This window comes from Oryzias melastigma, linkage group LG18 (genome assembly GCF_002922805.2).
Source record: "Oryzias melastigma strain HK-1 linkage group LG18, ASM292280v2, whole genome shotgun sequence".
Classification (NCBI taxonomy): Eukaryota; Metazoa; Chordata; class Actinopteri; order Beloniformes; family Adrianichthyidae; genus Oryzias; species Oryzias melastigma.
The window spans coordinates 16,222,006-16,236,722 of NC_050529.1; the positions used below are offsets into that span (position 1 = coordinate 16,222,006).

Below are 14,717 nucleotides of genomic sequence, written 5' to 3' on the forward strand. Positions count from 1 at the left end.
GTTATATAAGGGCATCGTACGACACCATAACCTGTATGAGTGCGTGTAACTTAAATTATCCTTACTAATACTTTGACACAGCTGGTCTCCTTTAAAATGGACTTCAAAGTCTATGACCCCAAACCCTGCAGCACCAGCGAATTTTAACTGGAAACATTTTAAAGCAACTCTTGAGTATGGTATTGAAATCACAGGTGTATCAGTTGTGTTTACTCTTTAAATGGAGGGGTAATAAAAGTATTCAAATGTTTGTTAGCGGTCTATGGTTTCCGGCTGGTAGCAGACGGACTGCGTCAAATGCCAAAAACAGGTTGGTATGGTCTGATCTCACACTTGCTGCCCTTATCCTAAACGGTGTCTTTCCAATTAGAAAACCCTTAAAACTTGTTGATATTTTAATAAATTAAGACACTGAACTTCTTTATTTTGTATTTTATTTAGTACTCTGTGCTTCTATTTGGAGCAGTGCGATTCACATGTTGTTCCTCTTTCCCACTCCCCTCTGGGGGAGTGGGAGAGATTTCAGATTCCAGGTGGATTGCTTGTGCTTCTACTCTTGGCTGTGGACCATGCCTCTGGCTCATCATGGCTGTGGACCTTACCCCCACCCATCCCCCAGTCCTATCTGGGTGAACTCTATTCAAATACGTAGTTGTAGAGTTAAATAAGCGAATTCTTCTTTAACAGTCCTGGTTAATTGCCCGTCAGTCCTGGGAGAGAATCTCCCCTTCATGTGGACATCCCTGAGGTTTCTTCTTTTTTTCCTGAATCAGGTTTTTTAGGAGTTCTTCCTCACCGGGAAGGAGGATCTAAGGGCAGGGATGAGCTATTGTTTATGTTGTATGACTGACCTTCTGCTTCTGTACAATTACCAACATGAAGCCCAATGAGGCAATTATTTTGTGATATTAAGCTATATAAATAAAACTGAATTTAATTGAACTTTTAACTAAATCAATGTAACCATCCCAATAGAAAGATGCATATAACCCCAGTTTTAGGTTTATGCTGCTGGGTGGAGTTTGAATTTGGAGTTAGACCTAAAGCATGTTTGGATCAGATACTGAGATTCTCAGGTTTGACGATGGAGAAAAAAAGAGAGTAAATCATTTATGTTGTTGAGAGTTTTTAGCAACTATAACAAATTGAATGTATTAAACTATACAGGGTTCTGCGACAGACTGGCAAATTGTCCAGGGTTTGCCCCGCCTTTACCCTTCAGTTGCAGTGTAGGCTCCATCAAAAAAGTAATCCCGAATGGTAATTTAGAATGTTTGAAAGATGGATGCATGACAACTGTAACTGACAGAATGATAAATATGTGTTTAGATTTTGTAACTCAAATACATGTCTCTGGAAATGATTCTCAACTAAAATCTATCAACATTTTAAATGTTGTAGATCACTGCAAATTACTTTTATTGTAGAACTAATATGATACGCCCTCCTTTAGTTGTTTCTTTTGTCTGTTTAGGCAGGAAGTAATATGAATTCTACATTTGTAGAGTTAATTTTCACCTTCTTTAAATAAACAGCCACCTTGCCTCCATAGATAGTACAGGAATGGACTTTAAAGTTGAGTGAAAGGGACTCTAAATGTAATTTTGTGAATTTGAATAAACATAATTTAGTTGACAAAAATAGAAACACTACCAATAAAAAAGGAGATTTTCTTCATTTGTTCCAAAAAATCCAAGAAAACTCTTTGGAAAATATGTTTAAATGATAAAATAATTCTTTTTACACACATTCCAGGGCAATACTTAAAGTGTAATAATTTGAATTTAATAAGGTAAACTGCTGTACCAGATCATTAACTCTGAACTCTAGTATGAAGACGGTCTTCAATACATTCTGAGAGAAAAGGATCAAATGAGGATGAAGAGGGTGGTGGACTTCACATAGAAGAGGAAGCAGCCTGTGGCCTGTACTCCATCCAGCTTCTTCATGACACTTGTTACTCTATTGACTTCAGCCTGACAGAACAGAGCAACATTATGAATTTCTCAGGACTTTAACACAACATGAAAAGCATTCAGGAACCCATGACTGCTTAAAAAAGGCTTTTCTGCTTCAGGCCTCGAACATTTTTATTTTTGACATGTTTTATTAAAGTTTTACTTGCCTCATTTGCAGACTTCTTGGCCCGATAGCTCTTAAAAAAGAGATCTTAATGGGTTTTTAACCATTTAACACCAGAGATGTCACCGGTGACCCCTAAATATCACGCGTGTTTCAACATACCCTAACTCTTTGACCGCAATCTACATGAATCGGTCAATTTTGACCTGGAGGAAAGTAGCACCAGAATCTGCTGTAATTAGGTTGATTGTATAAAGGGGTTGAGGAGTCATGGTAGAAGAATGTCAACAATGGAGCTAAAGCTTCAGTGCTAAAGGGTTAAATAAAAGTTGAATCTAAACAAATAAATATTTGCTGAAATCTGGAAAAAAAACATTATGAATTTCCTATTATAAGAAGTTTTGTTTTGACCCTTAGCTTCGCTGTGTTCCTTCTGACGTCAGAGTCACACCGTCACTGATAATAGACGAAGCTGTTTGGTACCATCATCCGTTTATGACAGCTGTTCATTCTAAGGGAGGATGTTGAGGGCTAGTCCAATCGATCCATTTGTGTTTTCTTAAAATTGCATCACTGTTTGCTTATGAAGTACGGTGGCACGGAAAGTGTGATAAAAGTAAATAAATGTGTTGTACTCAGCTTTGCAGCGCATTTTCATGATATGGTGATCTCCTCTCTTTAAAAACTGCATTCATCATGTAATATTGCTCTTTTGAATTTCAACCATTTTAATTGTTTTACTTTTACTATTTCTCACTTTCCCTAAGGAAATTAGAGAAATTTGCTATAATCTGGTACAATACGCCTTTTCACGTTTCGGGAGACCTATGCTCTTTTGTGCACTATCTCTAGTTTTAAATATATAAACTCCTTGTAAAGCAAAAAAATCTGTGGGAAACAGAGTGCTGTGGAGCAAACTAATCAGTGGAGTCAAGGAGTCGAGGTATGTCAAATAGCAACATCTCCAATTGTGGAGATGTCGCTATTTGACATACTATAACTCTTTGACCGTTCGTGCGATCAACGTTAAGCAATGGATTCTGGCATGTAGAAAAACTTTGCCTCTTTTGTCCACAACAGAATCATCTGATTTGCGACTTCACTACTGAAAAGTGTTGCATACCAACACAAGGCTGCTTTTCTCCACTTCAGAATCCACCGGAACTACGTTAATTTCGTAAACGGTTGAGGAGTTACTCTAAAACTCTTACAATAAAGGGTTCATGAAGGAAGTCTGAAAAGGATGGAGACATACAGTTCATAGCTAAGATGTCATACTTTCATTTCAACGAGTTCTGTTTTTCATGCAAGCTTCGTCTTGATCATAGCTGTGATTGTGATGAAAAGAAATGCAGTATACAGTATTCTAAGTAGGAACATTGTATTTGGATCATGACTAGAATTTTAAATCAAGTGTTTAGGAGCCAGATAGAGCTTAGAAGGGAAGGTAGAGGTCCTCAATCACGAATTCCAGACCAAAAAAAAAAGTCAAAATGTCAGGTTCCAGCTGAAAAGACAAAGACTGAACACAGCTTGCTGCCCTTATAAAGGCAAAGAGTGAAACCAGGCAAGTCTGCAGCACACTGCACACATTCAGGCTTTAGTGATCCACGCAGAGACACACGTGCCCTTCAAGTGGGCAGAGGTCCAGTTCCAGTCCCGGAGCCTTAGCGGTTCTTCACACAGGATTAATGCAGCAACCGCCTCTCAATTTAGGCGCCACAGCAATGCAAGCGGGCTTTAACCGTCTCTAACCCCGCCACTTAAAAACGACACCTGCCACCACGCACGCATGGAGAAAAGAGTGTAACGGAAGGACTGGGTTGTTTATTGATGAGAGTCAATACTGCATACCAGTCCAACACTTCAAGTTCCTCACAGAAACGGAGTCTTCTCTCAAAACACGCTGGTCCACAAGTGAAGCAACCGGGAGAGGCTGCAAGTGCTTAAAGGTCTAACTAATTATGTTCATTTAAATAACATCTAAATATAATTAAAGCCATAAGAGGCTGCTTCAGGTCTTCACTCTCACCCTCTTCTCAGTGAGGCCAAAGCTGCACACCAATAATTAATAAAAAAAAACGTTTTTTCCAAAATGGTGTCTTTTTGGTGGTTTTATCTCCATAGCAACCATTTTATGTTTTGATCCCCTGGGGTTGACAAACAAGTCTATGTAATTTTTAAAAGTTTCTGCAAAAGTAAATGTTAGCATTTTCTTAGCAACAGAACTTTTTTGCTAACCACACCCACATTCCTAATTTTCCTAAGTTTTGTCTTTATATCTCCCTGTCTTTTTTTGCAGAGTCACTGTGACAAAGACACAGATGTGGCGTACGATTGTTTGTCCAAACTCCACTGACAGCAGCACAAACGTACAAAGGTTGTAAAGTTGTTAAGCCCTCACTTGACAAACTAAATACCTTCATAAGATACTAAATACATAAGTTCTCTCTAGAGGGTGTGACTGGTCGTAGAGTTCAAATAAACCCAATCTGTGAACCACTCCTTCAAAAGCAAACACCTCTTTACTGTAGCATCTATCAAAGTCAATATTTATAATTGACCAATAAAGGTAAAGGGCATCTAAAGATGTTTGGGGTAAAACCTTAAGATTTTGTCTTTTCTTTCAACTGTTTTTGCCCCATAAACATTTTTAAAGCCACATGTTATATTTAGCTGCTTCGGCTACTTCAGGATTTCCTGGCCCCGAATTAGAAACAACACCTTCTTGTAAACAAGGAAAAGATGGTCTCTAGTGTTGTTTTACCTGTTTTTTTTTTCATCACGTTTCCTCTGCTAGCATGCAGAAAACGTAAACACAGAACAACTTGGCTCACCTCCACGCTCTCGTTGACCTCTATCCCCCCGTCGTTGTCGTCGTCCAGCTGTTTGTGGATGTGCCGCAGCGCCTCCAGGCTGAACCGGTCGGCCTCGTTGATGCACGGCGGCATCACCGAGAGACAGGGGTCTAGAGGGAGAAGGATAGGTTGACTAAACGGATCGTTTAACAAGCATCTTCCAGTTAGATTTTCCAACAAGACAAAATAAGACAATGCTTGAAAACTGAAGCTTAAGTTGCTGATAGTCTGGTTTTGCAAATGTCAATGTGTTCCATAGAAACCATCTTATTTTAAAGGGTTAAGTCCTGTTTTTAATTTGTAGCTTTTTACAGACAAGCACACAGGAGTCATTTTGCAGTTATGGATCTTAAAAGAGCAGATATGTAGAGATTCTTAATGTGTGCAGAAATCTTCAAACATCTTCCTTATACTGATCAAATAAGCACCATTTCTTTGTCATCCTGGTCATTGACTGTATATCAGAACTGGACCGACTGAGTGACTCATAGTAAATGGCCTACTTCCAGTTCCAATAAGGTAAAGTCAATTCAGTTGCCATTCATTGCCACGTTGGAACCAGAAATTGACAGAAACGGTGATTAGTCTGAATTGGTCCGAGTCAAAGTTTCTACGGCAACCACTATCCCCAATCAAAAGTGAGCTTGTTGGAAGGCCATGTACTTTTATTGAGGCATATAATTGGATAACTTGTACTACAAAAAAAAAAACATAAAAGAAATACATCAGATCAAGAATGGTTATTCTAACAACTATGACTGTCTAATAGCTCTTTATTTCTCATAGAAGTCTATGGGACGTTGGCTTCATGGGACCAGCGGGTACTTCCTGTTTGAAGGAAGTACCTGAACGTCTGGAGGGCAAAACTAACTCTACCGATGTCCCCAAAGAACAGGTGAAATGTCTTCAATAACAAAATGTTAATCGAAACCAATTAACTGCTTTAAGCCTGAGTTTTCTATCAAAACTATAATTTTCCAAGAAATATTTTTGTGTGGAGTTAAAAGTATATTACAGATTCTTGAGAAGTAACACTCTAACTTGGTAGTCAGTTGTTTTCTCAGTGGACTAGACGGGAATCACCTATTGGGGTGATTCTACAGGGCTCTTGGATATGTTCACAACCTGTGATTTCCAGAATGAAGCACGATTGGAAATTAAAGTATATTTAAAACTAAATATTAGAAATAAAAATATATTGCACAGGTTGAATTGATCATCCACTACAACTGAATTTTACTTTTATTTTAACTCTGGCCTTTTAGACAGTCTGTCGAATATGTTCCATTATTTGTATGTACTCAATTGATGCGTCCTTTTAAAAATATATTTTCAGGATTCACAGTGTCTTATACTTATACTGCTGAAATGGCAAGAGTGGGGCTAAAAACACGGACACAAATCCATAGGAACCAATTATTCCTTAAAATGTAAATTATGTGGGATACCACAGACTAACTGGACCACAAAACACATTTTTGATGTTTTCATAGGTCCTTTTGAGCTAAAGTAATTTATTAAAAAACAAAGGAATCTCAAGACCTACAGTCATGGATTTATTGTTTTAAACTTTTTAATAGAGCTACTTCAAAAAAACAAAGCTGCTCTGATTGATCAGCATCCTAATGGCCAATGAAATTCATCTCTAGTTTTTTTTCTCAAGGCCGGAGCTGTTCTATAAAAGTTTGAACAATAACATTTTAGGTAAAACAGTTTAAAAGTTTACCAAAGTAACGCGCATTTTGACCAATTGTAACTCTTTAATCATTTACGTGAAAAACATCGGCTGATTGTGATGTGGAGAAAAGCCGTTTTCCATATCGGCTTTACACTGATATGCAACACTTTAGATTAGTAAAGTTTACGTCGCATAAAGCGCAAACTAAGTACCTAATCTTTGTGATAACTGTGTAAACGATTGGTTAAGGTAGTCGAAAGAATCTTAATACTGGAGTTAAAGCCCCACTGTTAAAAGGTTAATCCGTTCCAACTAATTTTAAATGGATTCAATCTTAATAAAAATGTGGATTTGTATTGAAACAGAAGAAACCAGGGCCTAAACTTCATTACTTTGGTCTTTTGTGAATTTAAACATTATAAATCCATTTCTAACTTTGATATGAAAAGACTCCCGTAACTCTAAGTGCATCAACACGGAGTCTTTGCTGTTAAACTTTTCTTCATTGTTGACATCCATCCCATTTCCTGTTTAAGGAGCGAAGCCTTTAGAACAGGAACTCGGAGAGGCTTCAGGGCTCCGGCTGGACTTCGCCGTGTCCTCCTGTCAGTCCCTTGGCATCCCACTACTTGTTTGTATTTAAGCCGCCCCCCTCCCGCCCCCACTGAGGAAATAGGTTCATCACTTCCAGCGCTTCAGGCGACGGTCAGTTTGAGCTGGACGAGCGCCAAACTGTCTCCGTGGATTTCCAGGCCACACACCTACGTCCTCAAACAAAAGCTGGACCCAAACAACCAGGAAAACAAGAGCTCGAGTTTACAAGTGCTTGATTTGCTGTTTTAATTTTTTTTTTTAATGCAAGAAATGAACAGAGTTCTAGGGTTGGTAAGGCCTTTATAAAAACAAGACTTGATCGCTTGTATCCACAATCACACATCAGCCAGAACCAACACAACGCTGCATCATGCAACTCCATCACAGCCAGCTCTGTTGGTGCTCAACAGATGAGACTAAGGGCTAAATAAGCAGAGAGTCATTCCTAAAAAATATATATATAACCCAATCACACTGAGCTGAAGCCCTCATGATAGAATATTCAGAAATAATGAAGAATTTACTAAATGATTCAAGAGTTTCACAACTGTTCAGTTCTATAGGAAATGATACAATGAAGTATATTTTCAGTTATTCTCAGATAAGAATTGACATAAATGTAATTACTTACTTTTCATTGACTATTTTTTTAATCAACATGTAACTGAATCGTCACAAATAAACTTTTTTTTTCTTTTTAAAAAAGGTTGAAATGAGAAATGGAACAATATGTATTTTTGAGTATCGTCATATCGCTAAGCCCTGGTGCCTTATTGGAATCAATGTTAAGGATTGCAAGCAGATCTTTGTTTTCATCCTGTAAAACTGGACGTATTTTTCTATAAAGGTTCCAACTTTGATAGTTTAAAGAAGGCAAGTGTGTAGTGAGTGTTTTTTATATAATATCACAGGTTATTTTTAGAATACAACTCCTGTGATAAACGAGGGAACACTGTGCTTGCTTGTGTTTCTTATTAGGGCCAGGTATCCATTATAATTTCCAAAAGCGACTCAATTCGATTCACAAGAGCCTGGATCGATTCAATTCTGATTTTTTTTTTTTTTTCATCCTTCAATTCAATTCAATTTTGAGTTTACACACATTTGTTTAGAAATACTTTAATAATCTGCTATGTGTTTGAAATATATTTATATTAATCTGATACAGTTCACATACTTTAAACTTAATTAGTGAAATTATGAAATTGTTAATATCATACAGTGTTACATGGATTCTCTAAAGGAGAAGCTCTAACAAATGTTCAGATTATCAAAATTGTAAACATTGTTCTGCTTCTCCTGGAGAAGAAGTAGTCTGGCCACTAGGTGGCGATAGCGCTATAGCATTACACATTATTGCAGAACAAGAAGACAGTATGAGAAAAGACCACAAATGGTTACTTTAAAATTATTTATTTACAAGAGTTTGGAAATTTCATGTTCATTTAGTTAGCAATGTATGGGAAATCCCATCAAATGTTAGTATCAAGCTAGCAGACTTTAGTTTTATGTGCTAAATCGATTGATATTTTCATCAATCGATTATTGATCTGTTAAGCTTAAATCAATTCAAACCGATTGATAGATTCGATTAACCCAGCCCTATATCTCATCTACATAAAATAAGGATTTTAACTGACAGTATGGCAAAGTAGTAGTCCTTTTAATGACAACAGTTATTTGAAAATGTGTTTTTAAGAAAAAAAAAACTTGAGGTATTTAAATGTTTGAGTACTGGTACAAACTATATCAGGTAAACTTATCCTCAAACAAAACTTGATGCAGTTTGTAAAAAGTCTATGAAACAAATCCACCTTAAAATGTGGGGAGGAGTTTGTTCAGATACATTTAAGAGAACAGTCTGTTAAAGTCTCCAATAAAGGAGAAGGGTTGCTGTAACAGAGTTGGACAGCCCTACTTGTGTAGATAACACAGGATGGTTCGTGTCAACCACAGAAGCCTATCAAATCCAGATATGAGGCACCGACATCACAGGCTGAACACTCCTAATCAGACAACCACAATTTACTTCCTGATAATGAAACAGGAAGATTTGACCTCCAGCATGCTTGTATTTACTTAAAACCGATGTGCGACACCACAAACCAAGACAGAGTGAAAACCTATGAGGCTCTCATACCTTCATACATCGAGCACCTGATGTTACATCATGTATTTGCTTAGCCTACCAGCAAACTTTACATAGGCTGCTGTTTGAATAGGAGCATGCATCTCTTTGGCAGGGTAGTTCTTTAAAAAGAGACACAACGCTTTAGTTTTAAAAAGGACACAAAGACTTCGTCAATATCCCCATGCCGTTTTTTTTCCTAATGATTGTCAATAACTTCTACAATCCTTACATCTTATCGTGGCCTAATTCTGTTCTTAGAAGAAGACAGGTTGCCTTCAGAAAGAAAATTAATATTCCAGATGGGACAAAAAAAAAAAAGCTTGAGAAGCTGTCATTCATGGATGGTCGTCGCTATGGAAAACACAAGTCTTTCCTCCCCAGGTGTCCTGTTTTTTTTTTACCCAGAAACCTCTAAGGTATTTTTGGGACGACAAAGACAAAACGTGACAGGAAACGACCAACGGTGACCCCCGTGCATTCCGAGGGGACACGCGTGATGAAGAAGACGGCAGTCTTTAAAACAAAATATGACAGGTTTGCAGAGCTTTGGGTTATTTTTAAACAAAAGTCTTTCTTGCTGGAGTGAATGTGGATGTGGTGAACACACATACACAGCGGGAGAGTAACCGAACTGTTGTGAAGTAACCTCACGAAGAGCGGGCTGTCGCACCTTCAAAGCCATCAACCATTTCTTCAGAAGTAAATCTTAGCACCTAGAAATAATTTTTTTGAAGACTATATGCATGTGATTAAGAAGCTCCTGTCTGCGCTGTTCTCAGAAAGTTGTTAAGATAGTGGCAGGTAGAAGAAAACAACAGCAATGCCTGATGGGTCTTTGGTGCCCTCGATGAGCTCGACGGTTTGCGAAAATGTTTCATTCTGCTGAACGGGTGATGGTTCCATCAAGGTAAAGAGACCATAACCCTAAAGGAGATTGGTTTGTACCACGAAAGGACTTGAATCTTTGTTATTTGGCCTAATTTTTTTGACTATTCAAAGTAAATAATTGGGAACAAAAGATTTCCAATAGTCTCGTCTATCGTTGGGGTTACGATCCATGATAGTTGAAATCTGCAAAGTAGGATTACAGATGTATTAAGGCTGTAAGTTCAAACCTTTGCAAAAAAAATAGGTCCAGTATCATAGAATAAAAACAAAAATCTGCTTATGATTGAAGATTTATGAAAATTTGGCCAACGGAAATGAGAAACGGCGCACAGCAACTGATCAACTACTAGATCAAAAAACTGTATTAAAAAGTCTTCAATATTGGAGAAAGAACATAATACTAAAAGTTAGATCTCTAAAAAGGATTACTTTAATTCCAATAGAAAATAAAACGATTTGTACAACTACAGCATGCCTCCATTTTTGTATCTTAAAGTGTAAAAATATAACATAATCTAATACATTTAATATAATCAATACATAATGCTGCATCAAACACGGATCAGGTTTTATAACACCAAATGAGCCAACAACCAAGCTCAAATTACCATGCCTTCGCGACAGCCTAGACCTCAAAGACAGACCTCCACCTGTGAGACCAAGCGAGCGTCGCCATCCCACTCTCCCTCCACCTGACCCCGTCTCACGTCAATCCTAAATCTGGACAAGAACCCAGATTCTGTGTAAGAGTTTTAGGAATGGCTGACTGTGGGCTGAGGCCACATGGATTTAAGACAGTGTGATGTGATGGGTTTGACGTGTGGATTTCTGCTTTGGGAAACCCGTGTCCTCAGCTGTTTCCTGCGTTCACACACACAACCAGAGAGTCTTTCAGAGCAGACTGGGGACACAAAGATTTGTACACAAACGTGTTGGGAAAATCCACTTCATGTCTTTTTGGTTAAAGACTCACTCCAATGAAAATTCTTTTTGCTGTTATTAACATGTTTTTGTGGCATTTTTCTGATGATGGAGGACATTAATTAGGAAAATTAAGCATAAAAATACATTTATGAGTATTTCTTTATTCAAATAATTATGAATAAGGAGTAAATGAGAAAATACAGCTTTAAAGGTTAAAAGGGGAGGTGTGGAGGTTGAAGATTTTTCTCCTCCACCTTCTCCTGAGGAAGGCGCTCATGTCCAGACCAAAGTGGCCCCGGGTCTGAGTGGTGAAATGACGCTAGCATCATAGGCTAATAAAGGCTGCAGAAACTTCTGAAATGACGTGGGACTTGCACCAATTGATTAATCACAAAATTCAACTGTAATACCTTGCTTCAAGCAGTAGGAGGCAGCACACAGATGGTATTAGACAATCATTTCTCGAATTAAACAAGTTTATATTAAATTGTCAAATACTTAGCAAGGAAAAACAGACAGCACTTTTAAAGCCCTGTTTATAGAGGTCAACAGCCAAAAAAAAGTTGATTTACTGTTTGGTTTCCCTTTAAAAAGAATGTATTTGTGATGTAGAAAACACAATGGGCGGGCCACAAGCTCCATGCTATGCTAAATTCTGATCCATTCACTTATAGACAACTAGATTCATGTATGTCTTCATTTTTCACGTCTGAGTTAGTATTTGGCTCAAAAACTATCAAGACTATACGGCTAGATAGATCCAACCCAGCCAGCAAGGCCAGGTGGGCCCCATATGGTTTAAAAAGGGGCAGAAAATGTGGGTCCCGATCGGGTTTGTCCACAGTTTCTGTGGTGGTCCCACCTGTGTTTGCCCACATTGACTTAGGTGGGGATTCAGTGGGTTAGCTTGCTACGCTAGCCAGCTGCTCGGTGGACAACGTAGTGTGCTAGAGAGCTCTGCTGTAGCATGCTAGTGAGTACTTCTGTAGAAAGCTAGCATGCTCGGCTGTAGCATGCAATTGAGCTCCGCTGTAGCAAACTAGCAAACTCCTCTGTAGCATCCTAGTTAGCTCCTTTTTGAGGTAGCGAGCTCCGCTGTAGCATACTAGCAGGCTCCTCGATAGAGAGCTAGTATGCTCTGCTGTATTGAGCAGCCGGCTGGATAGCATAGCGAGCCTTCCCACTGACTGTCCACTTAAGCCAATGTGGACAAACCCAATTTGGGGCCCACATTTTCTGCCACTTTTAAACCAAATGGGGTCCACTTGGCTATTCCGGCTGGGAAGATTGCTCCCCATTTTTGTTGCACCTGTTATGTTAGGTTGGGGATGTGAGAGACTGTAAGCTAGTGTGTAAACAGAGATGCAATGGTGAGGGATTTTGGAACGGGGTTGCTTAACACCAATGGTCCAGCCCCACAACTCAGAGGGTAATTTCTAATGAACTCCTGCCGCTCTGCTGAAACTATGTCCTAGAAAAGGACAAAATCAAAATTAAAAGACCATTGGGAAAGCTTTGAAATAGTTCAACCCTTCGACCAATGGAGAACCTGATCAGGTCTCATGTTCTTAGAAAATACACTGACACAACAATTTGTACAGTGCAAAACTTAAAAATAAGTAGCAACTAACGTCCAAATATAATCTGAGAAAACCACTTAACTGAGGCTGCAACGTATTCATATTTATGTAACAAAAAAAGCAAGATAAGAAAGCATTTATCCTGCAGAAAATAACTGGTTCTGATGAAGGAAAAGCATTTAGGATATATATTAGGCAATGCAAACAATCTTTGGGTGGTTATAGTGATGGTAAACATCGGGCTGGTTGGTTTCTCCATGGTGCACCTTAAGGTCACCGGAAAAGGAAATCTAAATGGCGTTTACTGCAGCTTCTGCAGTGCCGTTCAGATAAGGTCTGGGTCAACATTAGCAGCTCAGATGAATTGTTGGGGCTGTTTCTGTTGCTGTGACAATGAGTAAACAAAGACCGGAGGACAATGACAGAAGCCAGACCTTTAGCTTGTTCACACAAGTCAACAGGAAAACACATTTTTTTCCCTCTTTTCTCAACAATAAAAGGTAGACAATCGTCAATCTGTTCAATTCACTAGTATTGTTGTTATGTATTACATTTTTATTAGACAAATAAATGTGTATATGTTTCAATAGGCATAAAAAAGTATTTTCACAAAAATGCTAAACAGAAAAAGACAGGCTAACACAAGGGTTAAAAGAAAATAAGTCCAAAACTTGTTTCCTTTGTGTTCCTATTATTCCTTTATAGAGAAGGATCGGCGACTTCCTGCTCCTATTAGTTAAATTCATCAAGCTGTTTAATTAAATGGGCTTGCACATTTTAAGTGGATTGAAGTAATTAGGAAACAATGGCTGGCTTTTCAAATTTTCACAGAAACGAGGGAAGTTCCCATTTGATTTTTCCAAAGAAAAACATGTTTACTTCCTCCTTGAGTCTGGTTTAAAAATGTAAGCAACTGGAAGCAGGTGAGTCAACCAGGTAGCATGAAACACTAGGAAGTCAGAAAACACTGATGTCTTAACACAAATCAATACAACTTGATTTGACTTAACAACTAAGCCAGATATACTGGGGGGAAACTTGATAAACTTCTTTTAGGGATGTAATTTTCTTTTAAAACGTTTTCTCTGATAAATTTTGGTTTAAATTTGCTTTTTGCCCACAGTTTTTTTAAGATCAGCAGCATTTTAGAATCCGTGACACTTATATATACTCCGTTTTCTACACAATCATGAACACTCAATTATTGCAACTACTTTATTACCATATTTTTGGAGTAAAAGTCATTTTTTGCATTATTTTGCCTGTAATGTGACTACTCAGGTGCGACTTTTATGTGTGATTAAGCAAAAAGAAAAGAAAAGGTAATAGCAACAACCACTAGAGGGCACTGCAGGTGTGTGTACTGGCAATTGCAACTGACCATAACGCAGAAGAAGAAGAACTATATAGTGCGTTCACCATTTTATCGTGCTATCCGAATCTACTAATTCCAAAATCGAGTGCACTAGAAATTTACTTTGTGAAAAACTAGCGTGCATTGATTCTCACTAGATTAGCAAATATAGACCACAATGCTTTGCGGTCGGATAATTTTTCTAAAAAAACATCTAATAAACCATCCAGATTTTCATCATCAGGACACAGTGGAGTCACAAATTGACGTCGTGAAATGTTCGTATTGATTCGATTTTCACTCAGTGAAATCGGTGGCGTCATATCCGGTGTTTAGCAATACAAAAGTAAAGTAGTGAGCATATTGTCCGAATTGTTTTTAAAATCCAGGGCACTAGATAGTACCGCATTATATAGATTTTTAATAGGGTGGGAATTCAGACATAGCCACAGAGGAGGAAGAATTCCTTGGATAAGTGATCTGAAGTGATATAAAGAGTTCAATTGACTTGTTTATATGTCGAGCTAATATATTAGATTCCTCCTGTGTTTCATGAATAAGCAACAATAGTGAAGCATGCATACATTCAATCTATTATTATTATTATTATTTATTCCATTAATATGAT

General features: G+C 38.0%; 1 protein-coding gene across 2 annotated transcripts in view; it reads right to left on the minus strand.

The window, feature by feature from the left end:
• stim2b (stromal interaction molecule 2b) overlaps positions 1-14,717 on the minus strand; it is a 59,058-nt gene that overhangs the window by 24,701 nt on the left and 19,640 nt on the right. For both annotated transcript variants that reach the window (XM_036216603.1, XM_024288754.2), the window contains exon 3: positions 4,920-5,050. In XM_036216603.1, coding sequence (XP_036072496.1) covers positions 4,920-5,050 — 131 coding nt within the window. The remainder of the gene's footprint in view (positions 1-4,919; positions 5,051-14,717) is intronic.